We start from the raw sequence: 22,917 nt of genomic DNA on the forward strand, positions 1-22,917 counted from the left end.
CCTGCCGGCGCGCGGTGGAATCGCCCGCTTCCTGCGCTCGGAAAGCCCTCGGCTTCGCTCGGAAAGCCCTCGGCTTCGCTCGGGCGCCTTCGGAGGGACTCGGCGATGCTGAGGTCCCGCTCGGGGGAACTTCGGCCGCCCTCGGGGAGCCTCGGAGCTGGAGGGAGCAGGACCGTCCGTCGGGCTCCGGGCAGCCCGTCCCCACCGACTTTACGCTCCGCAGAGGCGGGGGGCGGCCGAAGGGAGGGGGGCGGGCACCGTGCCCACCGTGCCCGCCCTGCCGCCGCACCCTGGGGGCAAGAGGTCGGCGTGACAGTTGGGCGCCGGGGCCGAGCGGTCGTTGGCGCCGCCCCTTCCCTCCCCGCCCGCCGGCCGGGGCTGATTGGGGGCGGGGAAGGGTGGGCCGGGATTCGGTGCCCGCCCTGCGGGGTCGTCCGCCGGCCCCCGGGGCTCCTTGTGGCTACCTGAGCCTCCTGCGGGGCTCCTCCCTCCCCGCAGGCCTCCCTCCTCCTCCTCCTCCTCCTCCCTCTCCCTCCTGCCGCCGGCCACTAGAATCCCTGTAATTCCATGACGAGGAGGCCGGGCCCTTCCTTCCCTCCCCGGCCCCGGTGAGCTGGCCGGGAGCCTGGGGCGTGGACGATCACCGCAACAATAGCCCGCTCTCTTCCTGGAGGCCGGCACTCGGCCGCGCTCCGACCCCGGGGCCGCGTCGTGGGCCGGCGGGGGAAGGAGGAGAAGGCCCGCCAACCTGTCGGGAGAAGGACAGTCCGGACCTTGGAGGGCCCGCACGCCGGGCCCCGCAGCTCCGAGCGAACGGGGGCCCGGGGGCCCGGGGGGCTGCAGAACCACGAGGACCTGGGCCGTCCGAGCATGGAGGACGAGGGGCAGATGATGGCAGCTTACGAAGGCACCGCCTTGGGCCGCGGGGTGCCCCAGTTCGGTTGGCGCATCTGCCTGGCCCACGAATTCGTGGAGAAGAGAAAGCCCTTCCAGGCCAACAACGTCTCCCTGAGCAACATGCTGAAGCACATTGGCATGGGCCTGCGGTGAGTGGGACCGGGGAGGTCTCTCTGGCCCCGGGGTCGGGAGGGCAGCAGCGAACCAGCCGGGCACCCTCTTTGCCCCAGTGGGCCAGCGGGTGAGCCTGCCCGCCCGCCGGGAGCTGCACCGGGGCCCCTTGGAGGACTCCGCCCTTCCCCACTTGCCCCCGGAGTTCCCTGTCCCTGTGGAGTTTGCCCTTCCCTGCCATTGCACAGGTTGGGTTGGGCCCCTCTCGGGCCCGGGGAATTGTCTCATTGGGAAGCAGCGTGGCGGAGTGGGCCCGGCGGGGCCTGGGAGTCAGAAGGTCATGGTTTCTAAAATCCACCCTGCCGCTCCCTCTGCTTGGTGACCTTGGCCAAATCGCTCCGCTTCTCGGTGCCTCCGTCACCTCAACCGTAGGTGACCCCACGTGGGACGGAGCCGCGTCCCACCCCATTTGGTTGGATCCACTCCAGTGCTTGGCCCGTAGCAAGCCCTTCACAGATAAATATAAGAGCGTATAGGAAGTGCTAGATGGAGTGCGGAACGGGATTGAACTTCCTAAGGCAGGGGTGGGAGAAGGCGGGCCCATGACACTGGCAGCCTTGGTCCGATGGTTACTGTTGAGAAGCAGTGAGAGGAAGGCCTCATGATACGTGTGTGTGTGTGTCGTGGGGGGCCTGGGGGGATCCTTCCAAGTCATGACCCCCACTTCCAACTAGGGGTTTCCGCAGAGCTGCCAGTCCCTTCATTCCGACCCCCACCCCCCGAAGCTCTGACCCAGCCCTTTCTGGGACTCTGGAGTCTGGGGACGTGAAGTGACTGCACCAGGCACCCTTATGAGTTCAGGGAGGAAAGGTTCTGGGGAAGGCCATCCCAAGACCCCGTAACCTCCAGAGCAAGTCAAAAGTCCCGCGGGGAGGGGGCCCTGCTGTACGTCTATGGGCTGGACCTCTAAACCTCCAGCCATCCTCGGAATCCCAACCCAGGCTGGTGCCAGGGTCATTAGTGTGACATTCCCCCCAGCCAGGTCACAGGGAAGGGGAAGTGGGAAGAGACCTTGGAATCCTCAAATGCTGCCATGCCGTCCTCTCACCTGACTGTATCCCACTGCTCTCCGATCAGCACTTGTAGGGCCCTCCCCCAACCTGACTCTATCCCGTTGCTCTCCGATCAGCACTTGTAGGGCCCTCCCCCAACCTGACTCTATCCCATTGCTCTCCGATCAGCACTGTAGGGCCATAGGAGAGGAAGGGAGAGGCATGTTGCAGGGCCAGAAGGAACAGGTGGATATGGAGGCAGCGGAAGAAAGGGAGGGTCCCAGAGACTCACCCTGAGGTCACCTCTGAGTCAGGCTTAAGGGGCACTCAACCAGAATAGATGAGGAGGTGGGGGAAGAAGGTATTGTACGGGAGAGAAGATGGCATTGGGTGGGTAGGGGTAGGGAATTTGACGTTAGGGGAGAAGAAAAGTCGTTCCTCCAGCCTTTACTGATGATGATGAGAATAGTGGTATTTAAGCACTTAGTATGTGCCTAACATTGTACTCAGCACTGGGTTAGATATAAGATACTCAGGTTGGACGTGGTCCCTGTCCCTCATCTAGCCTGCGTACAGCTGATTGGGCAACACGGATGCTGATCTGGGACTACAGATCTGCTTCTAGGCAAAGCCTGGGATACTACAGAGTCCGGGTTGCCCAGGGATAACCCAGGCCCATATTCATTCATTCATGAATTCATTCATTCATACTTATTAAGCACTTACTGTGTGCAGAGTACTGTATTTAAGCACTTGGGAAAGTTCAAGACAACAATAAACAGTGACAATCCCTGCCCACGACGAGCTCGCGGTCTCAGGGAGGAGACAGACATCGGTAGAAAGAAATACACTACATACAAGAAATACAAGTGCTGTGGGGCGGGGGGAAGAACAAAGGGAGCAAGTCAGGGCAACACAGAAGGGACTGGGAGATGAGGAAAAGTGGGGCTTAGTCTGGGAAGGCCTTTCGGAGGAGATTTGCCTTCAATAAGGCTTTGAAGCGTGGGGAGAGTAATTGTCAGATTTGAGGAGGAAGGGAGTCCCAGGCCAGAGGCAGGACGTGGACCGAGAGTCGGCGGTGAGGCAGGAGAGATCGAGGCACAGTGAGAAGGTTAGCACCAGAGGAGCCAAGTTGGTGGGCTGGGTTGTAGAAGGAGAGAAGCGAGGTGAGGTAGGAGGAGGCAAGGTGATGGAATGCTTTAAAGCCAATGGTGAGGAGTTTTTATTTGATAGGTGGATAGGCAACTCCTGGAGATTTTTGGCAGGGGACTGGTGACGTCCTGAATGTTTCTCTAGCAAGACAATCTGAACGGTGGAACTAAGTAAGGACTGAAGTGGGGAGAGGGAGGAGGTTGGGAAGTTAGAAGCAAGGAGCCTGATGGAGTAATCTAGGCAGGATGGGATGAGTGGTGATTGTATTAATGTGGTAATAGTTTGGATGGAGGGGGGCAAACTCGAACCACCCCGGCGTGATCCTTCCGAGGCTTTGAACCTGAAAGGTATAGGAGACCAAACTGGTCCCCTACACTACTTCTTTTCTGACACATCCCATCTGAGCTCTGCCTCAGTAAAGAAATCTAGACTGGCCTTGATGGGAGAGCCCGGGGCAAATGATCATTTCCCTGAGCGGTTCTCTGCTTGGTCCCATTGCGGGAAAGAAGTGGCTTGGAGGAGAGTCCAGGAGTGAGAGGGTCCAAGGGCCAGGAGAGAATGGGGGTGGGTCTCTTTGGTCTTTTGGAGTTCGTAAACCATTTCTTGGATGCGTGGGGAGACTAGTCCAGAGTTTGAGGCCCAAGGTGAAGGGGAGGTGGCAGAGTTTATGGGGAAATGCTCAGAAAAAGAGGGGTAGAAGTGGGAGATGAAGGGGGCGAGGGGAGAACATGGGTTGGAGTAGTTTAGAGGCTGTGATTGCCGAAGGTGAACCCCAGAGCCGAGTCCTGATTAAATTTACAGAGGATCCTAACCTGGGTAGCTCGTGAAGGCCAGAGAGGGGCCAGGCACACTGGGGCTAAAAAGAGAACCTGCCAGATAGAAGAAAGGAGCTGGAGGCTAGAAAGAGCTAAAGGGAGAAGAGGAGAGAAGCCAGAGAGAGTCTAAAATGAGGGGGAGCCAGACAGGGAGCAAATGAATAAGAATGTAGAGAGAAGAAATTGCAGTACAGAGAAAAGCCCAAGGCTAGGGACTAGAATCAGTGAGTAGAGAAGCTGCCCTACCCTTCTCCCCTCCACACCAGCCTCCGTTCTCATTGTCCTCTGTGCAACCCTAACAAGCTCTTGCTCCTTGTTCCCTGCTTTCCAGTAGTCCTCTAAGGTCCCAGAATCCTCAGGTCAGGGGGAGATTGTAGAGTTTCCTTTTCCAGAGATGTTGGATACAGCTGGATGTGGGCTTGTTTTTTGTTTTTTTGTGTTTTTTTGCTCCATCTCTCCCGCTCTCCTTATCCACTGTCTACTCAATCAAAAACTCATTTCTTCCAATTCCCTCTTTCCCTGTCTTACAACATCGCCTCCATCTTTTCTCCCAAGAATTTCTGTTGGTGGTGCTGGCATGATGAATTTCTCCCATTTATCACTGTTTTGCTCATTTTAGGTGGCTCATTAGTCACTGAATTTCCAATTCTGCCTCTTGTCTCATTTCTCCTTCTGGTTTCCCCACCTTCCCCCAACCCCACACAGGTATCTTCGATGGTGGTACCAGAAGACACAAGTGGAGAAGAAAGCTCCTTTTATTGACATGTTCAACTGCGTCCCCCTGCGACAGATCTACGGTGAGCTGCCCTTCCCCTTCCCCTCCCTCTGTGGGGAGCTGAGATCCCAGGGTAGCTATCTGGTCTAGCCCTTTTAGGGAGGACACCCACCTGGCTTCTCTCTTGCACACCAAAAAGCTGGAGGTGGGCTCGTCCCAACAATGGCTGGCCTTTTCCCACACCTCCCCATTGCCACACTAGATCTTGCCCTTTTGCTCTGTTGCCAGGTTGCCCCTTAGGGGGCATTGGAGGAGGCACCATCACCCGAGGCTGGAGAGGCCAGTTCTGTCGCTGGCAGCTGAATCCCGGGATGTACCAACACCGAACAGTCATGGCGGACCAGGTGAGGGTCTGTTGGAAAGAAGAAGGACCAGGGGGAGCGTTATGCTTAGTTCTCCCAGTCAGAAAGTGAAGATTAGACTTTGACTCTGAATTTAAGAAGAAAAAAAACAATTAAATTTAGGACTGTATGCTTCAACAGTTCTGAACATGAATATGAAGTATCCAGTGGGGAAAATGGCAAAAGATAAAAAAAACAGGCACAGTGTCGTCCTGGGGCAGACCGATGGTCCATCAAAATCCTGACCAGGACCTCCGACATCTGCGCCAAAATATTTAGAGAAATCACTTAATGGTTACCCTTTTGGACATCCGTCTTAATTGACCTTCTCCTCCTTTAATTTTTCCAAATCTTTCTGGAGTCTGCTGACATTTTTGGCCTGTCCACCTTCCTGTGGCCACACGTATGCTGGTCACCCCCTAAGTGAAGAAATGTTTCCTTCAAGCTCAGTGGGTGCACCCTCATTCTGATGGTGTGAGATTCGGTGAACCACAATTCCTCGTTGTCCTGTCCTCCTCTTCATGATTTGGTAAACTTCAGTCGTGTCCTTACTCAACCCTCTTCTTTTTAACCTGAAGAGTCCTATTCTTTTCAGCCTGTCCTCAAATGGAGGCTGCCCCTTCCCCGCCTCATTTTGGTGATCTTATCTAGACCTTCTCTAGCTTTATCACGCCCACACAGCCTAATTGAGGAACTGGATGGACAATGGTTTACCAAGAAGGATTCTGTATCTAAAATATAAGTGGGATCTATGCCTGGGCATGTACATATATACCAACAACAGAAACCTATTTGGAGATTACTCAGAGATGGTCTTCTATTCCTTTGAAAAAAAATAAAACAAAATCCCAAAACCCAAACTACAGGCAGCGAGGAGCCCTCTCCTCATCCTCAGCACCAACAAAAACAGTTCTGGATCTTCCTTCTTGAAAGAGAGCCTGTGCCTGCAAAATGTGTTTCCTCAGCAGCCTAACCCCAGCCACGGGGAACAGCCCTGATTCAGCTGTCATGTTTTACACACATGAGCAGCAGGATCCAAAAGTGGAGCCAACTCCACATAAAGGCCTTGGGGCATGGGAAAGGAAGTCGGAACTTACGTCTAGGGGGCTCGAATTAGAGGCAGAATAAAGGACTTGCTCATCGCTTCTCTCCAGCCCAAATGTAGGCTGTGGATTTGTTTATTTTTCTGATAGCCTGGGGGACTTGTATCATGCTGCCTACTTTATACTGCAGGTGATCTACTTGACCTTTCCGTGGGTATTTTGTCAGGGTTCGGGATATAAACATCCTGTGGAGAGACATGAGGGCTTGCCAGTGCCTTAAGATAGGATCCTTTCCCAGCATGACCCCACCTGTGAGAAGTGGGATGAAGTATAATTCTGAGAGAAGGGAAGGGAAGTAGACTTGGCTGGATCAAGCTAAACCACTGGATGGTTGGGGGGGGCGGCGGGGCGGGTCAGGCGTAGGCCAGCTCACACGCTCCAATTTGATGTCTTCTCCAGCTGGGGAAGTGGAAACTCCTGGCAAGAGCAGCATTGGTAGCTTCCTGCTTCATTAGCTTCCTGCAACCTATAAGTTGGTTGGCCCCACTGGGGTTTGGGGCCTAGACTAGGTATATGATGTACAGGCAATCAGTACAGAAGCTGTATGGCCTAGTGGCAGGAGCAGGGCCTTGGGAGTCGTAGGACATGAGTTCTCATCTCGGCTCCGCCACTAAACGCCATGATTATTCCTGACTGCTGTGTGACCTTGGACAAGTCACTTATGTTCCTTGTGCCTCAGTTACCTTATCTGTAAAATGGGGATTAAGACTGTGAGCCCCATGTGGGACACCTGATTACCTTTTATCTATTCCAGCGCTTAGAACAGTGCTTGGCACATAGTAAGCGCTTAACAGATACCATCATCATCATTATTATTATTATTACTGAAGTGCATGGAAAGCAAGAACATATAGAGGCATGGTATAGGCCAGGCCAAGCACAGGGCCAGCCCACGATTTTGATCAGAGCAGAGATCGAAATGGGAGGAATGTGATTTAATGAAGATGGGGAAAGGTATTCCAGGCAGGGGGAATGGTATGTGATGAGTTACAGGTGGAGAGTTGTTTATGGGAGATGATGAGTAAGCAAGTTGGTTAAATTGGGGTGTAGGCCACAAGTAGGAAGTTCAGGGGAGTCAGTTCTTGGACAGCTCTAAAGAACAGGAAATTCAAAGCTAATGTGGACCTCTAGGAACAGGTGTGACCTTAGATTGAGCGTAAAGTCTAGCTAGGAGGCTGGGCGTTCATTCGTTTTATTCAGTCGGATTTATTGAGTGCTTAATAATAATGTTGGTATTTGTTAAGCGCTTACTATGTGCCGAGCACTGTTCTAAGCGCTGGGGTAGACATAGGGGAATCAGGTTGTCCCTCGTGGGGCTCACAGTCTTAATCCCCATTTTACAGATGAGGGAACTGAGGCACAGAGAAGTTAAGTGACTTGCCCACAGTCACACAGCCGACAAGTGGCAGAGCTGGGATTCGAACTCATGAGCCCTGACTCCAAAGCCCATGCTCTTTCCACTGAGCCACGCTGCTTCTCCACGCTGCTTACTGTATGCAGAGCTGCTTCAAAGTACTGCACTGCTTGGGAGAGTGTGATACAACAATAAATAGACACACCCCCTGCCCACAACAAGCTTACAGTCTGGGGGGCCCGGGGGAGGCAGACGTTTATATAAATAACAGATATGTACATAAATTTACATAGAGAAGCAGCGTGGCTCAGAGGAAAGAGCCCGGGCTTGGGAGTCAGAGGTTGTGGGTTCTAATCCCGGCTCTGCCGCTTGCCAGCTGTGTGACTATGGGCAAGTCACTTCACTTCTCTGTGCCTCAGTTACCTCATCTGTAAAATGGGGATTAAAACTATGAGCCCCACATGGGACGACCTGATCACCTTGTATCCCCCAGCGCTTAGAACTGCTTTGCACATAGTAAGCGCTTAACAAATACCACCATTTATTTATTTTTTTTATTTATAAATTCTGTGGGGCTGGGGTGGGGAGAACAAAGGAACAAGTTAGGGGGACGTAGATGGGAGTGGGAGAAGAGGAAAGGGGGGCTTAGGGAAGGTCTCTTGGAGTAGATGTGCTTTCAATAAGGCTTTGAAGTGGGGGAGAGTAATTGTCAGATTTGAGGGTGTTCCAGGCCAGAGGCAGGACCAGGGCGAGAGATTGGGGGTGAGATAGATCAGATGGAGGCACAGGGGGAAGGTTGGCATTAGAGGAGCAAAGTGCATGGGCTGGGCTGTGGTAGGCGAGTAGCATCAGTATTAGACCCCAAGCTGTTGGGTCCTAGCATTTCACACCAGAGCAAATCCAGCCACCTAGGACACCCTTCATCCCCATTGGTCATAGAACCAATGCTGGAATTCCAAACTGCATTTAGCCACACTTCCAACTCGGGCAGGATTTTTGGCTTGGATCCATCCGTGACCTTTTTAGGCTTCAGCAGGTATCTCATTACCCTTCAAACTCTCTGTCCCCTGGGATTCTCTCCTTCCCTGCTCTTGTGTGACCCCCTCTTACTTCCCCTTTAGTTGTCTTCTGCAGCCCCTCTGCCCTTCAGTCTTTCATTTCTCCAGGGTTTCAGCTGGGGGGTGTGGAACCACTTGGCTTTTCCCCTCTTGTTTCTGTGACCTCCCTTGCGAACTCCCTGCCATTCCTATCCCCTCAGCCTTTAGGGTTTGTTTTTTCCCTTTGATACTTCATGTGCATGAGTGGGTCTGCTCCCTTCCCTTTAGGGTTTGGAAGGATTAAGGGTTTGTGTTGGGTGCCCTTTACACCTACTCCCTACCAGTCTCTTCTGGTTCAGCTTTCTCACCTCTGGCTCATCTTCGTCCTGTACTTTCTGTCCCGCTCTCTGCACTTCTTGCCCCTCATTTTGCTTTCTTCTCTGTTTTGGGGTGTCCTACTCTCCTCTTTCCTGATCTCAAACCACTAGTTCAGCTGTTCTTGCACCTGTAGCCTCCTCTCTGCATGATTTTTTTTTTTTTACCCTCTTCTCTTAAACTGTTTTTTTCTTCATTTTGATTTCTTCCCTGCCACCTTGATGTGCTTAAGAACAATAGACCCTAAACATTGCCATACTGGATCAGACCCATGGTTTGTCAGGCCCAGGACTCTGTCTTCAGCAGTGGCAACAGAATTCATGGATGAAGTGGTAACAGATATACCACCGTATCACCTCTCTCTTTTCCCGTTTACACATCCACATTTTATCCACGAATTTGCCTAAGCCTTTCTTCAGCCGGCTAACATTCCTAAGTTTCTGTGTAGGAGCCCATTATGGGCCTACCATCCCTGGATTTATCCAAACCCCTCCCAAGACTATTGATATTTTCATTTACACAACTTCCTGGGGTAACAGACTTCATGTTTCCCATTCAGTGGGTGAAGATATGTTTGCTTTGAATCCATCACTTTCAGGTTTCAACGGGTACCCCCTCGATAGCAGTGTTGGGGAAGCAGCATGACCTAGTAAAAAGCCCAGGACTAGGAGTCAGGAGACCTGGGTTCTAATTCCAGCTCTGCCTCATGCCTGCTGTGTGACCTTAGGCAAATCATGTCTCTGTGCCTGACCTTCCTCCTCTGTAAAATGGAGATTAAATACCTGTTCTCCATCTCCCTTAGATTGTGTACCCCCGTCAGATTATCTGGCCTGATTATCTTTTATCTACCCCAGTGCTTGGCCTGTAGCAAATACTTAAAAAATTCCACAATTATTGTTATTGCGGGATATGGCAAACACCAATTCCATATTCACCTTGTTCACTACAAAATTAATCTTCAATTAAATCCTCCAAGTCCTTCTTATTTCATGATATTTGTTAAGCGCATACTATTTGTCAAGCACTGCTCTAAGCACTGGAGTACATACATAATCATCCAGTTGGATACGGTCTATCCCACACAGGGCTTGCAGTCTAAATTGGAGATACGTCCATATCTTATTCTAGACTCTAAACTCACTGTAGGCAGGGAGCGGGTCTACCAACTCTGTTACGCTATTCTCTCCCCAGTGCTCTCTGCACACAATAAGTGTTCAGTAAATACCACTGATTTTCAGTCTTCAGATGGATCCACCTCCCTGATCAGCCTGGGTGCTCTTTTTTCCATAACTTTCTTCAGCTCTGTTGTGTCCTTCCTAAGATGCGGGGACCACAACAACACACGATAAGTCCTGACTCAGGTGAACATTGCTTTGTGTAAGTGGCAAAACTGCTTTTTGTCATGCGATCATTCAACTTTGCCTAGGATTCAGTTGACCTCTTGGGCTGCTGCACATTGGCCACCAGTCTCAGGGAATGGTAGACATTGACTCCAAGAGCCTGTCATACTCTGGTTATAGTTTGATTTTTCTCTAGGTGCATTTCGTCACACTTACTCATGCTGAAGCTCAACTGCCACTTTTCTGCCCACTCATTTAGCTTTACGAGTTCTTCCTGCAGCCCTCAGTTTACTCCCACCTAAATGGCATTTCATCAGGCAGAAGAGCTCCATGTCAACGGGAGAGTCAGCATTGCCCACTTCTTTGGGAATTTTTGAAATGTGGCATCAAACCAGTCCCCCCGGGGATGACACTATTTGCCCCCCTCTATCCAGAAAAAAGTGGTTGTTTTTAAAGACCACTCATAGAGGGAATGTTCTGTCAGATCAAAAACGGGCTCTCTCTTCCTTTGCAAAGACTTGGGGTGAGTAAACATAGCTAAGGATTTTTGAAAATCCTCATTATGTTATGTTGAGACTAGGGATGTTGGGAGGCCTTTAAAGAAGTAAATGGAATCATAGGCTGGATGGATTCGGGTCCTCTGCAGAAAGGTACTGGACCTGGCTTATGACTGTCAGGTGGGGTGCCGTGGGCTGAGATGAATTGGGAGCACCTGACCAAGTTTATGGAGAGAAAAGGCAATGGCGGTGAGCAGAGGAGGCCTGGCTGTGGTCCTGGTTAGAGCCGGGAAGGGGGATGGCTTTACAGCAGAGACTGCCCAGAGTCGGGATGCCTCCAAGGAAAAAAGTTGTGGGGGGGGGTGGTCAGAGGAGGGGGAGCTCGGCGAGATTCAGGGTGGAATGTGTTAAAGTGACCTCCGGTAATGGTCAAAGTCCCAGTAAGACTATGGGGAAAGAAAGACATTCTTGCTCTGGACTCTAATGGGGAAGGAGTCTGTTGTGACCAGAGACTGTCTAAAGATAGTGCTCTTAAACCTATGGTCAGCTGGAGGATGTGGTTTAGACAGCAAGAAGAGCTTCCAGATAATGGGGCCTCGGGATCATTGAAACTGGCAAGAGAGAGAGCCTGGAGTCTTCCTCACTGAAGAAAATCCCTAGCCCCAAGAGAGGAGAGCCTGGCCATAGAAGATAAATTTTTGAGGTTTCCTCCATCCACAGGAGAGTTAGGACACTACATCCCAGCCGTCTCTCTCTCCATCATCATTACTGGCATTAAGTAAAAAAAGAACACTGCGTTAGAAGCAACGTGGCCTAGTGGCAAGAGCACGGGCTTGGGGATCAGAGGACATGGGTTCTGATCCTGCCTCCGCCACTTGTCTGCTGTGTGACCTTGGGCAAGTCACTTAACTTCTCTGAGCCTCGGTTACCGCCTCTGTAAAATGGGGGTTAAGGCTGTGAGCCCCAAGTGGGACAACCTGATTTCCTTATATCTACCCCAATGCCTAGAACAGTGCTTGGCACAGAGCAAAGGCTTAACAAATAGCATAATTATTATTAGATCCTTGGAGCATCCAATAGAAGGAAGAGGCCCAGTTCCTGCCCTCAAGGTGCTTACAATCTAATGTTTTTTTTTTCCGTCTCCACCACTCCTTGTGCTCTCCCACCCTAGTTCACGGTGTGCCTGCGGCGAGAGGGCCAGACCGTGTACCAGCAAGTCCTCTCTCTGGAGCGGCCCAATGTCCTGCAGGGGTGGAACTGGGGCTTCTGTGGCCACTTTGCCTTCTATCATGCTCTCTACCCCCGGGCCTGGACAGTCTACCAGCTTCCAGGCCAGGCTATTGTGCTTACCTGTCGCCAGATCGCACCCATCCTCCCTCATGACTACCAGGTACTGGCTGACCCCTCGCTGCTCCCCCCAACCCCCCAACTTCCCGGCTCTGCCCTGCCTCCCCACCCCACCCAGCGGCAGTAGGAGCACAGCCCTCAGGAGGGGGTGGGGGCCGGATCACGTCCTGTTCCGAGGGAAGTGTGCGTGTTCCTGAAACCACATGTGCCTCCCTCTTTTTCCCCACCCTCTTGTCTCCTCCCAGGACAGCAGTTTGCCAGTTGGGGTGTTCGTGTGGGAAGTGCAGAATGTGGGGGATGAGGACGTGGATGTGTCTGTCGTGTTTTCACTCCGCAATGGGCTGGGAGGTCGGGACGATGCAGAGGGGAACCTCTGGAATGAGCCATTCTGCCTGGAGCAGAGCGGGACAACTGTGAAAGGCGTCCTTCTGCATCATCCGAGCCCCCCCAACCCCTATACGCTTGCCATCGCTTCCCGGGAGACGGTAACAGGGGGTTAGGGAGCTCCAGGGAGTGAAGGAACTGGGGCGGGGGATGAGGTCATGGGCCGAGGAGCGGGTGGATGTCGAAGAGATCAAAGCTTTGGGGAAGGAAAGGGAGAGAGGAAAAGTGGCAGAGTTGAGGACCAAGAGGTAAAGGAGAGGGCAGAACTGGGGTGGTGGAAAGTCAGGGCCAGTTGGGAAGCTCAAGCTTCACCACCTCTTCCCTGTCAACAGGTGGGCACCACGGTGACTCACATCACAGCCTTTGATCCTGAAGGCACTGGGCAGCAGCTGTGGCAGGATCTGCTTCAGGATGGGCAGCTGGACTCCCCACCTGGTGAGGGGAAGGGCCAACAGGGTGGGACAGCCAAACCAGGGGCTGAGTAGGGAGCGGAAGGAAAGGAGGCGGCCTGGCCCCTGCCCTCATCCCCATCCTTAGCTCTCACTTCTTGTCCGGCGGGGAGGACGCGGCAGGGGTTTCCGCTCCACTCCTGCACTTCTGATGCTCTAGAGAGGTGGGGGAAGTCACAGTCCCCTACCCCCCGAGTGGGGCCAGGTTGCCCACGGCCACCAGTGGCGGAGGAAGCAGTAGCATCCTACCTCCACTGAAAATTTTCAACTGAGATCCAGCCTGGCCTGGGCCCCATCCCAGGACCGCTGTGTCTGAGTCCGGTCCGGAGTTTGTTAGGATACAGAACGGGGACATTAGTACACAGGAAACGCCAAGACATTTGCCCTAGTCAGTAGGCCCCGGCCCCTGGACAGGATGTGGGGCTTGCCCATCCCTGCCCTGCATTGCACCTGGAAATCTGGCTGACCCCAGCCTTTGCAGCAAGGAGGGAAAAGAAAGTCCTGGTTGGTGGTGGGATTGTGGTCCGCCCTGGCAACTCCACGGTGACCACCCCGCCTCCCCTCTCACTGTTCCACCTGTGCAGGATGCAGCGTTCCCACCCGGAAAGGTGAAGGGACTGCAGCAGCTGTGTGCGCTGGGTGTCGGGTACCCGGGCAGGGGCAAGGTCGCCTGGAGTTCACCCTGGCCTGGGACATGCCCAAAATCGTATTTGGGGCCAAGGGTCGGACTCACTACAGGTGAGGAGACCGAATCCACCCCGGGGGGGCGGGGGGCAAAGGATGTGGGGTAGGGCTCTACGAAGACCAGGGCCATGACGGGTAACAGAATCCTCCCGCCCCAGGAGATACACTCGCTACTTTGGCCGAGGGGGGACCGCAGCCCCCACCCTGTGCCACCATGCGCTGACCCAGTACGGGCGGTGGGAGGACGCCATCGTGGCCTGGCAGAGCCCCATCTTAGAGGACAGGTATGAGGGCCCGGAGGTAAAAGGTGGGGATTGCTCCCCTCTTTCATCCTGAACCCCTGCTCCGACTCCCTCTCTTGGGGCTTTTCTCGTCTCCCTCCAGTATCACCTCTACCCACTTCACCCCCAGCTCCTTCTACCCTTCCCCCTTCCACAACTTTTCCTTTTCCCTACTTCCCTGATACGTTGTCTCTCTCTCCCCCCTTCCAGCAAACTGCCCCACTGGTACAAGTCGGCACTTTTTAACGAGCTCTACTTCCTGGCTGATGGGGGCACTGTGTGGCTGGAGGTTCCACCCGAGACCCCGGAGGAGGAGTTGGGAGGGGGTGGGGAGAACCTAAGCCAGATGCGCCCCACCCTGCTGGAGTATGGCCGCTTCGCTTACCTTGAGGGTAATGATGTGGGGAGGGTGGCGGGGCAGGGAGGGGAGAGGCAGGGAGAGGGAGATTCGACTGTGGAAAACAAGGGAAAGGCCTCTGGAGGGAGAGGGGACTGGGCTCGGCTTGCTGGAGTTTCTCCTTTCCTACCTTGAGGGGCTGGAGGATCTCAGGGAGAGGAGAGAGGAAAGAGCCCGGGGGTCGCTGACTGTTCTGGCCAGCCTCGCTGATAGTCCGTGTCCCCAGGCCAGGAGTACCGCATGTACAACACCTACGATGTCCACTTCTATGCTTCCTTTGCCCTCATCATGCTCTGGCCCAAGTTGGAGATCAGTCTGCAGTACGACATGGGTGAGCTTGCCGTTCCCCTCCCCACTCCCCACCCGCTTAAACCCTGGCTCCCAAGCCCCGCCCCACAGTTTCTCCTCATGCCCCTCCCGCAGCTCTAGCAACTCTAAGGGAGGACCTGACGCGAAGGCGATACCTGATGAGTGGAGAGGTGGCACCCGTGAAGAGGAGAAACGTGATTCCACATGACGTCGGTGACCCTGGTAACCCTGGCCCCTCGGGATCCTCCTATTCCTGGAATATTGGGAAAGCCCTGCTTCCCCGGCACCCTTTCCCAAACTTTGGGGATGCCAGAAATGCCTCATTAGGTCTCTGACCTTGACGCAGCAGCACCCCCTTCTCCCCTCTACCCCACAGCTCAGGGAGCAGTGATGCTCCTCTCCGCTGGCCGTCTCCCCCAAGGCAGTGGGGTCCTAAGAACAGCCACCGATCTGCCGCCGATCCCGTTGTGACACTGGGGATTGTGGGATCCTCCCCCTAGTGAGAGGTTGCCGGTGTCAAACTCTCACTACCTTGGGCCACTGGAGACCCTTGGGCCTTCCCTCCAACCTCCCGTTCCCCCCCATCGGCGACAGCCAGAACCCCCTCCCCCAAATGCGGCCCCCTAGGGATCGAACCCTCCTCCTCACCCCCACCTCCATTCACCCATGGGCAGACGACGAACCGTGGGCCCGGGTCAATGCCTACCTGATTCACGACACGGCCGACTGGAAGGACCTCAACTTGAAGTTCGTGCTGCAAGTGTATCGGGACTATCACCTGACTGGGGACCGTGGCTTCTTGGCTGACATGTGGCCCGTCTGTCAGGTCAGCCACTCAGCTGGAGGAGGAGGGGGTTGATTCCCCCACCCTGGTGTGTCTGGCTACATCTGCCTGAAACCCTTTTTGGGATTTAAACCTAGAGGTATCTTGCGATTTGGGGGCCGAATCAAACCGGGTTCGGGGTCATGAATGGTCTGAGCAGTAGAAGACCAGTCAGATCTGAGCGGTAGCAGAATTAGAGGCTTCTGGTCCAGAAGGCGGGTGTGGGGCAGTGACAGAGCCCTTGCCAACTTGAGGCTCTGCTTCCTTCCCCTCCCCCCTGCACCCCACCCCCACCCCTCCCGGCCCAAATCTATCTATTCGTGGTTTGGGTGGGGAGGATAGAATTTCACTGATGCTGTCATTTCTCTCTACGCTGCTGTCCGAGTAGGCTTAACAGATAGAGGTGGAAAGTGCCTAGAAGGGGCACGGCCTACCTGGTGGTTTCTCTGGTGTCCGGAACCCTTGCCTGCCTCCCCCATGTCAGATCAGGGCGTTCCTGTCATCCCCTCCCAGCCAGAAACTACCACCTGGGACCCTATGGGTCCAACCACTGGTTCCTGGGTCCTGGGGAAGATGAGAGAATTGAGGAAATGGAGTATCTTTCTCCCTCCTGGGTCTTACATCTCTAAGGACCCCACCCCACCCACACCCCTCCACTGCCCCTGGCTCCTCCCTTTCCCCCCCGCAGGCCGTAATGGAATCAGAGCTGAAGTTCGACAAGGACCAGGATGGGCTTATTGAGAACGGGGGCTACGCCGACCAGACCTACGATGGCTGGGTCACCACAGGGCCCAGGTACTGGGGGGGTGAAGAGGGGAGGCTAAGGGAGAGGGGTAGCCAAGTCATAGGGAGGGTCGGGGCAGAAGGGAGTTCTCTGTGACCCTCGTTCCCCTCTTCTTGATCAGCGCATACTGTGGAGGACTCTGGCTGGCAGCCGTAGCTGTGATGGTCCGTATGGCTGCTCTGCAAGGGGCCGGAGCCGTCAGGGAGAAATTCTCGTCCATCCTGAGTCGTGGACGTGAGGCCTTCGAGAGGCTCCTGTGGAATGGTGAAAGGGGAAAGCCTCACGGGGGGAGGCGGGGAGCAGCAGAGGTTCAAAGGGAGGTTTGGGGGCAAGGTGCCCTCTGGAACGAGGGGGTCATCCTCTCTGACCCACCCTCCCTCCCAATCACCTCCCACCCAGGCCGCTACTATAACTACGACAGCAGCTCGCAGCCACACGCCCACAGCATCATGTCCGACCAGTGTGCCGGCCAGTGGTTCCTGAGAGCTTGCGGACTGGGGGAAGGGGATACAGAGGTGAGGGAGGAATGATGGAGGGGAGGGAGGCCGCGGAGAATGTAGGACGTTCAGCTCGTCTTGTAAGTCAAGTATGACCGGCTCCTCCAAGTGCAGGATCTATTTGAATCTGGCCTCATGGGCCCCCTCTCCCTCTCTCCGGGTGCAGGTCTTCCCCACTCTCCACGTGCACCACGCCCTGCAGACCATATTTGAGCAGAACGTGTTGGGCTTCGCCGGAGGGTCCATGGGAGCTGTGAACGGGATGCGACCAGACGGCATCCCCGACACCTCCAGCGTCCAGTCCGATGAGGTCTGGGTGGGCGTCGTCTATGGCCTGGCGGCCACCATGATCCAGGAGGTAATCCAAGCTCCACCTCCACGACTCCTCCCTCCTCTGACCTGAAGTCGAGACCCTCCCCAGCACTCCCCTCTATTTTTGCTCCCCTCTCCCTAGGGCCTGGTCCAGGAGGGTTTCCGGACGGCAGAGGGCTGCTATCGCACAGTGTGGGAAAGGCTGGGCCTGGCCTTCCAGACCCCCGAGGCTTATTGCCGGACCCGCGTTTTCCGTTCTCTTGCCTACATGCGACCCCTCAGCATCTGGGCAATGCAGCTTGCCCTAGAGCAGAGTCAGGACCAGGGGCCTGGCCCGACGCTCGCTGTCAGACGGGACCCTGTACTGTCAATGGACCAGGAGGCGTGACCGGGGCCGGAGCCCCGTGGGTTCAACTCACCTCTACTTCCGGGTCCTTTAGCTGGGGTTCGTGGGGGCTGGCACTGAAAGCCTGCTACGATCCTCCCCCTGCAACCCTGAGCCACGGCAAGAACAATCACTGAACTCAACGGTCCTCCTCCCCCTTCGGTCCCCACCACCAAGAATCCTCAGTTGGCTGGGTCGGGTTCCTGGTTAAAGAAGAGTCTTCTGGGGTGGGGAAAGTCAGTGGAAAGCACCTTCTGGGATAGAATGATATCTCCCAAGCCCTCTACTGGCCTGGCTAAGGTCAGGGACAGTGAGGGGTCATGCCAGGCTGGTGGCGGGGGCTCTCTTCCCGCTCCCTTTGGGGCGGGGAAGGGAAGTGGGAGCCCCATCTTGAGGGCTGGAGCCCTACCTCCTCCACCCTCCCCACCCCCCGCCTCCCCCCAACCCAGCAAGTTTGGTGTTGGGACTGCCATTTTCAACTGTTCATGGGAAATCATGCAGAGATGGTAAGAAGCCACAGCTGGGCCTGTTCAGAATAAACAAGATGCCTCACCCACACAGGAGCCTACGGTCAGGTTTAAAGCCCCTTCCTCTCATCAGTTGCCAGGCCTCAAGGTCGGGGTGGGGGTCGGGTGCACGCGCACGCGCCCGGTGGGGGGGAGGCGGAGGGGCGCTCTCCACCCCTTTCTGGCCCCCAACAGACTCAGACGCCAGCCCTCGGCCCGGACCAGGCCGGGTGCCGATGGGACAACTGGGAAAGAAGAGAAAGGTCCAGGCTAAGACACTTTCCCTTTTATTTTCCAGGAATTGCAAGATGGGGTGGGGATGGGAGGGGAAAAATAATCCATGAATCCGGTGGGTGTCCCCATCTAAAAAGAATGGGGAAGGGTGGGGACATGCTCGGTTAAGGATAAGTGGGATTTAGGGTGACAGCTCATGCTGTTTACCAATGGTGGAGGGAGGAAGACCAGCCCTCCGAGACTCCTCACATCTCATCAGAGTGCCAAGTCTGCAGAACGATGCTTGGGGCAGCAGTTGCCACAGCGGCCCAGGCCATCTCTTTGGTCCCCCCTACGGGGGAGGAAGGACGGGAGGGGTTCCCGCCAGGGGAGGGGCAGGGCGGCAGAGGGGTTCTCTGCTCCACACCCCCGCCAGGAGGGTCAGAGGATGAATTGCCGGGGGAGGCGGAGGGAGAGTCGTCCACGATCGGCCCAGGACGCTCGCCACTTGAGCGATTTAACATGCGCTCCAAGAACACTGCCTCTTTTTCCTGAGCTGGCGGATCCAGGTGGGACACGGAGGCATCCTGAGGAGAGACCGGCTCGGGCGGGACCGTGCGCAGCCGACGCGATAACACTGCGAAGACAGAGACGGGCATTTTAACCGTCGGTCGTCGATCTCTGCCTCCGCGCTTCCCCGGCGGCCAGCACCCAAACCGGGTCTCACCTCCTCGGAAGTCCTGTTGCTGCACTCCAGTCCCCAGGGGGTAGATGGTGGGAAAGAGAACGAGGCAGAAGGAGAAGAGGAGGACCTGGGGAGGGAAAAAAGAGGTAAAATGGCTCAGCGACACCCTGTCCAGGCCTTATAACAGAGAGGAGGACGCTGATAGCCAGCCCCATCTCTCCCCACCCCGGTCCAGGAGGAGGTTCCAGTTTTGAGACCGAGAGGAGGTAAGGAGAGGATTGAACACCCCGGCTCACCAGGACACAGGTGCTGGTACTGCTGGTTTTGGTTGACGTCTGAGTCACCAGAGCTTGAAGTTTCCTCAGCTGTTCCAACAGGGACCTGAGAGGGAAGAAGAGGGAGGAGTAGCCTGAGCCCCCGCCTGGAGCTGGGGAGGGGAGAGGGGGCAAGATACACAGCAGGAGACAACCTCCCACCCTTAAGCAGCGTGGCTCAGTGGAAGGAGCCCGGGCTTGGGAGTCAGAGGTTGTGGGTTCTAATCCCGGCGCCACCACTTGCCAGCTGCGTGACTTTGGGCAAGTCACTTCACTTCTCTGGGCCTCAGTTACCTCATCTGTAAAATGGGGATGAAAACTGTGAGCCCCACATGGGACAACCTGATCACCTTGTATCCCCCAGCACTTTGAACAGTGCTTTGCACATAGTAAGCGCTTAACAGATACCACTTTTTTTTTTTTTTTTTTCTTAACAGCCCGGAGATAGCAGAGTCAGCCTGGCCCCTCGGGGCACAGGTTACCTTTCCACTTCCTTACCCTCAGTTCTGGTTCAGAGTCTAGGGAGCCTCCGTACCAGGTGGGAGAGGAACAGGCTTGCTGCAGAAGTGGCCTCAGGAGCAAGCTCTTAGAATGGGGTGGTGGGGAGAGGGGATTGTGTGGCATCACTCACAAGTTCTGTTTCTCGAGCATTTGGACCTTCTTCTGCAGTTCCTGGTTCTGGGCTGTGCACACCGAGACCCTACCAGGGCAGGAAAATGAAGATTAGGGATACAGAGAGCAGGAGAAGAAAGGGTTCGGGTACCCATTCTTGAGTTCCTGTAAAGCCCACACTCCAGCCCCCTGACCGCTCCCCCTTACCTACTCTCCAACCCTCCAACGTACACCCTCTTCTTCCTCCGGCTCTCCTGAGCTGAATGTTTATTTCGAATCTTCCGCCGCACGTGTTTCAGGGCCCGCTCTTCCATCTGGGGGGGTGGGGGACAATAATGGGTCAGGCACATTGCCCCCAAGAGCCCACCCTGCCAAGGCCCTCTTTTTCCAGAAGCCATTTCTCAAACTGCAACTGTGGGCATCACAGGGATACCCCATGTTCCATGTGGTTCTGGTGAGTTGAGGTGGTATCTAATAATAACTGTGGTATTTATTAGGTGCTTACTGTGTGCCAGGCACTGCCCTCGGCCCTGGGATGGATACAAGTAAATCAGGTTGGACAAAGTCCCTGTCCCAATGGGGCTCACAGTCTTAATCCCCATTTTAAGGATAACTGAAGCCCAGAAAAGCAAAGTGACTTTCCCAAGGACACGCAGCAGAGAAGTGGCAGAGCTGGGATTAGAACCCAAACTCAGACTTCAGACTCCCAGGCCCGTGCTCTATCCCTTAGGCCATTCTGCTTCTCCAGTTATCTAGACCCAGGGAGTTTGAGTAGTATGTTCTCTCCCCCTCCTGACATTTCCATCCCCACTGAGACTTCCTTTAACGGTATGAGAGGGCAAAATGGGTTTTACCTTGGTGAGGGGAAGAGTCTCGGGCAGGGTCAGCCCCTCCTTCTCCAGGAGCCGTTTTTCCTCTTCGGTCAGAATTAGTCGGGGAGAGGCAGGCTGTTAGGGGAGGGATTTGGAGTGGGGAAAAAGGCAAAACAGATCTCTCCATCCGAGCCTGGCCGGGAGGACCTCTCTGCCAATTCCAACGAAGGAGACACTGACCAGACCCGGGAGTCTACTAAAGCCATCTGGGATGGTTACGGGATGAAGCAGCCCCTTCCTACACAAGCATCCCCATCCCCCAGCCCATCCCACCACCATTCCCTAACAGGACTGCAGGGGTAAAGGGCAAGGAGGTTGGGAACGGGGGGAAGTCTACGGTGGGCCCTACCTGCGGCGGAGTCTCCTCCACAAGCAGAGACACCCTGAGCCCCGGATTCAGCCCATCGTCTCCTGACCCTTCGGGAATGCCCCACGCGCCTGTGGGAATTGGGAACGGGGCGATGGGGAAAGGGAAGCTCAGATTCAGCTTCCTCCTCCAGTCTCACCCTGAAACGCTCACCTAGATCGATGGAGACGTCATCCACAGCGGGCCCCGGGCTGGGGCTGCCCTCACCCGGCTCCAGTGCCGCTGGGCTGCCCTCCTCCAGGGCTAGTAGCCCCACGTTCAAGGAGTAGTTGTGTTCACTCTGGACGCTGCCCGGACCCTGGAGAGGGGTAGGGGAGGCCCTCCCACTGCCGGAAGTGGGGCCGGAGGAGCTGCTGTCACTGCTCACGTGGGAAGGAATCCCAGGGGAACCCAGCAACAAATTTAGGAAATCCTCCACGTCCTGGTCACTCAGGATCTGCAAAGTGACAGGACCGGTTGCACCCGCCCCGGGGCCGGGCAAGGTCTCCTTCAGCCGCACGCCGAGGCCCGGCCCCTTCCTCACCTCCGGGTCCAGCGGGCTCCAGTCCTGCCGTGGGGCCGGTCCGTCCCCGGAGAACGGTTCCAGGCCGCCCTCCTCCAGCAAGAAGTCCAGCAGGTCTCCGTCCCCCAGGCCCAGGGGCCCTTCCACGCTCGACATCTGCGGAGGGAGGAAGAGGGTCGGGAAGGAGGGCAATTCCGGGGGGTCATTTGGGGTCATCCTGCCACCCGGCCCCCACCCCACCAGGGGACGGTCCTTCTGGCTGTTACGGGAGGGAAGGGTTAACATTAACCCCGAGAAGCAGCGTGGCTCAGTGGCAAGAGCCCGGGCTTGGGAGGCAGGGGACCTGGGTTCTAATCCCCGCTCATTCATCCATTCACTAGTATTTATTGAGCGCTCACTATACACATAGTGCTTACACTGGACTAAGCGCTTGGAATGTACAATTCGGCAACCGATAGAGACAATCCCCGCCCCATAACGGGCTCACAGTCTAAACGGGGGAGACAACACAGCAAAGAAAAACAAAACAAGACATCATCAAGATAAACAGAATCACGGAGATATACACCTCATTAACGAAATAACTAGGGTAATAAATAATATATACAGATAAGCACAGCGCTGAGGGAGAGGGGGGAGCTCAGTCTGGGAAGGCCTCTTGGAGGAGGTGAGCTCTCAGGAGGGCTTGGAAGAGGGGAAGCTGTGCGATCTTGGCCCAGCCACTTCACATCTGGGCCTCCTCATCCGGAACCTGGGGATTAAAAGTGTGATTCCCCCGCATGGGACAACCTGATCACCCCCTACCTCCCCGGGCGCTTAGGACAGTGCTTGGCACACAGTAAGCGCTTAAGAAATACCATCATTATCATTCGGCTGGGCCCCCGCTCTCCGCCCGGTTTGAGGTCCGACCGCAGCCAGCCTGCGCCGCCGCCCCGGCGGCCTCCAGCACAACGGAAGCGACGACGGGACTGGGAATTTCTGGGAAATGGAGTTCGCCCTTCCCCTGCCTCCACCTCCCCTCCTCCTTGTCCTCCCTTCCCCGGCAGCCACGTATCCGGGGCGGGGCCTGTAGAACCTCCCCGGCCTCTGCAGTCCTCGGGCCACTCCCCTCTCTGCCTGGCCTTCTGCCCGTCCTCTCCAATAAAAAAAAAACAATAATGTGGGATTTGTGAAGCGCTTACTATGTGCCGAGCACTGTTCTAAGCGCTGGGGGGAGAAACAAGGTCATCAAGTTGGCCCACGGGAGGCTCCCAGTCTTAGACAAGTCTTCTCCAGCGTGACTCCGTGGAAAGAGCAGGGACTGTCTCTATCTGTTGCCGACTTGTTCATCCCAAGCGCTTAGTAC

General features: G+C 55.4%; 2 protein-coding genes across 2 annotated transcripts; one reads left to right on the forward strand and one right to left on the reverse strand.

Moving 5' to 3' along the window:
* Window positions 1-73: 73 nt before the first annotated feature.
* Window positions 74-18,059, forward strand: GBA2 (glucosylceramidase beta 2). The gene is made up of 17 exons (XM_029060207.2): window positions 74-1,046; window positions 4,733-4,824; window positions 5,031-5,146; window positions 12,021-12,239; window positions 12,442-12,681; window positions 12,913-13,015; window positions 13,614-13,767; window positions 13,872-13,997; window positions 14,205-14,386; window positions 14,618-14,722; window positions 14,815-14,922; window positions 15,375-15,526; window positions 16,212-16,318; window positions 16,429-16,571; window positions 16,707-16,822; window positions 16,971-17,162; window positions 17,259-18,059. Exons 1-17 carry the CDS (start codon window positions 871-873, stop codon window positions 17,502-17,504), a joined length of 2,577 nt encoding a protein of 858 aa, XP_028916040.1. The 5' UTR covers window positions 74-870; the 3' UTR covers window positions 17,505-18,059.
* Window positions 18,060-18,271: 212 nt separating this feature from the next.
* On the reverse strand, window positions 18,272-22,559 carry CREB3 (cAMP responsive element binding protein 3). The gene is made up of 10 exons (XM_029061801.1): window positions 22,430-22,559; window positions 21,594-21,728; window positions 21,224-21,506; window positions 21,053-21,141; window positions 20,686-20,778; window positions 20,039-20,145; window positions 19,851-19,919; window positions 19,202-19,286; window positions 18,948-19,032; window positions 18,272-18,857 (listed from the first exon to the last, which is right to left on the reverse strand). Exons 1-10 carry the CDS (start codon window positions 22,439-22,441, stop codon window positions 18,487-18,489), a joined length of 1,329 nt encoding a protein of 442 aa, XP_028917634.1. The 5' UTR covers window positions 22,442-22,559; the 3' UTR covers window positions 18,272-18,486.
* Between the last annotated feature and the right edge of the window lie 358 nt (window positions 22,560-22,917).

This window comes from Ornithorhynchus anatinus, chromosome 3 (genome assembly GCF_004115215.2).
Source record: "Ornithorhynchus anatinus isolate Pmale09 chromosome 3, mOrnAna1.pri.v4, whole genome shotgun sequence".
NCBI classification, from domain to species: domain Eukaryota; kingdom Metazoa; phylum Chordata; class Mammalia; order Monotremata; family Ornithorhynchidae; genus Ornithorhynchus; species Ornithorhynchus anatinus.

What these genes read in the sequence shown, in the direction of transcription:
- GBA2 (XM_029060207.2), top strand. Translation starts at nt 871, where the DNA reads ATGGAGGACGAGGGGCAGATGATGGCAGCTTACGAAGGCACCGCCTTG. An exon ending in CCGCTTCGCTTACCTTGAGG is followed by an intron (nt 14,387 to 14,617) that starts GTAATGATGTGG and finishes CCGTGTCCCCAG; the next exon opens with GCCAGGAGTACCGCATGTAC. An exon ending in ACATGTGGCCCGTCTGTCAG is followed by an intron (nt 15,527 to 16,211) that starts GTCAGCCACTCA and finishes TCCCCCCCGCAG; the next exon opens with GCCGTAATGGAATCAGAGCT.
- CREB3 (XM_029061801.1), bottom strand. An exon ending in TGACGTCTCCATCGATCTAG is followed by an intron (nt 21,142 to 21,223) that starts GTGAGCGTTTCA and finishes CAATTCCCACAG; the next exon opens with GCGCGTGGGGCATTCCCGAA. An exon ending in ATGCTCGAGAAACAGAACTT is followed by an intron (nt 19,287 to 19,850) that starts GTGAGTGATGCC and finishes CTTCCCTCTCAG; the next exon opens with GTCCCTGTTGGAACAGCTGA.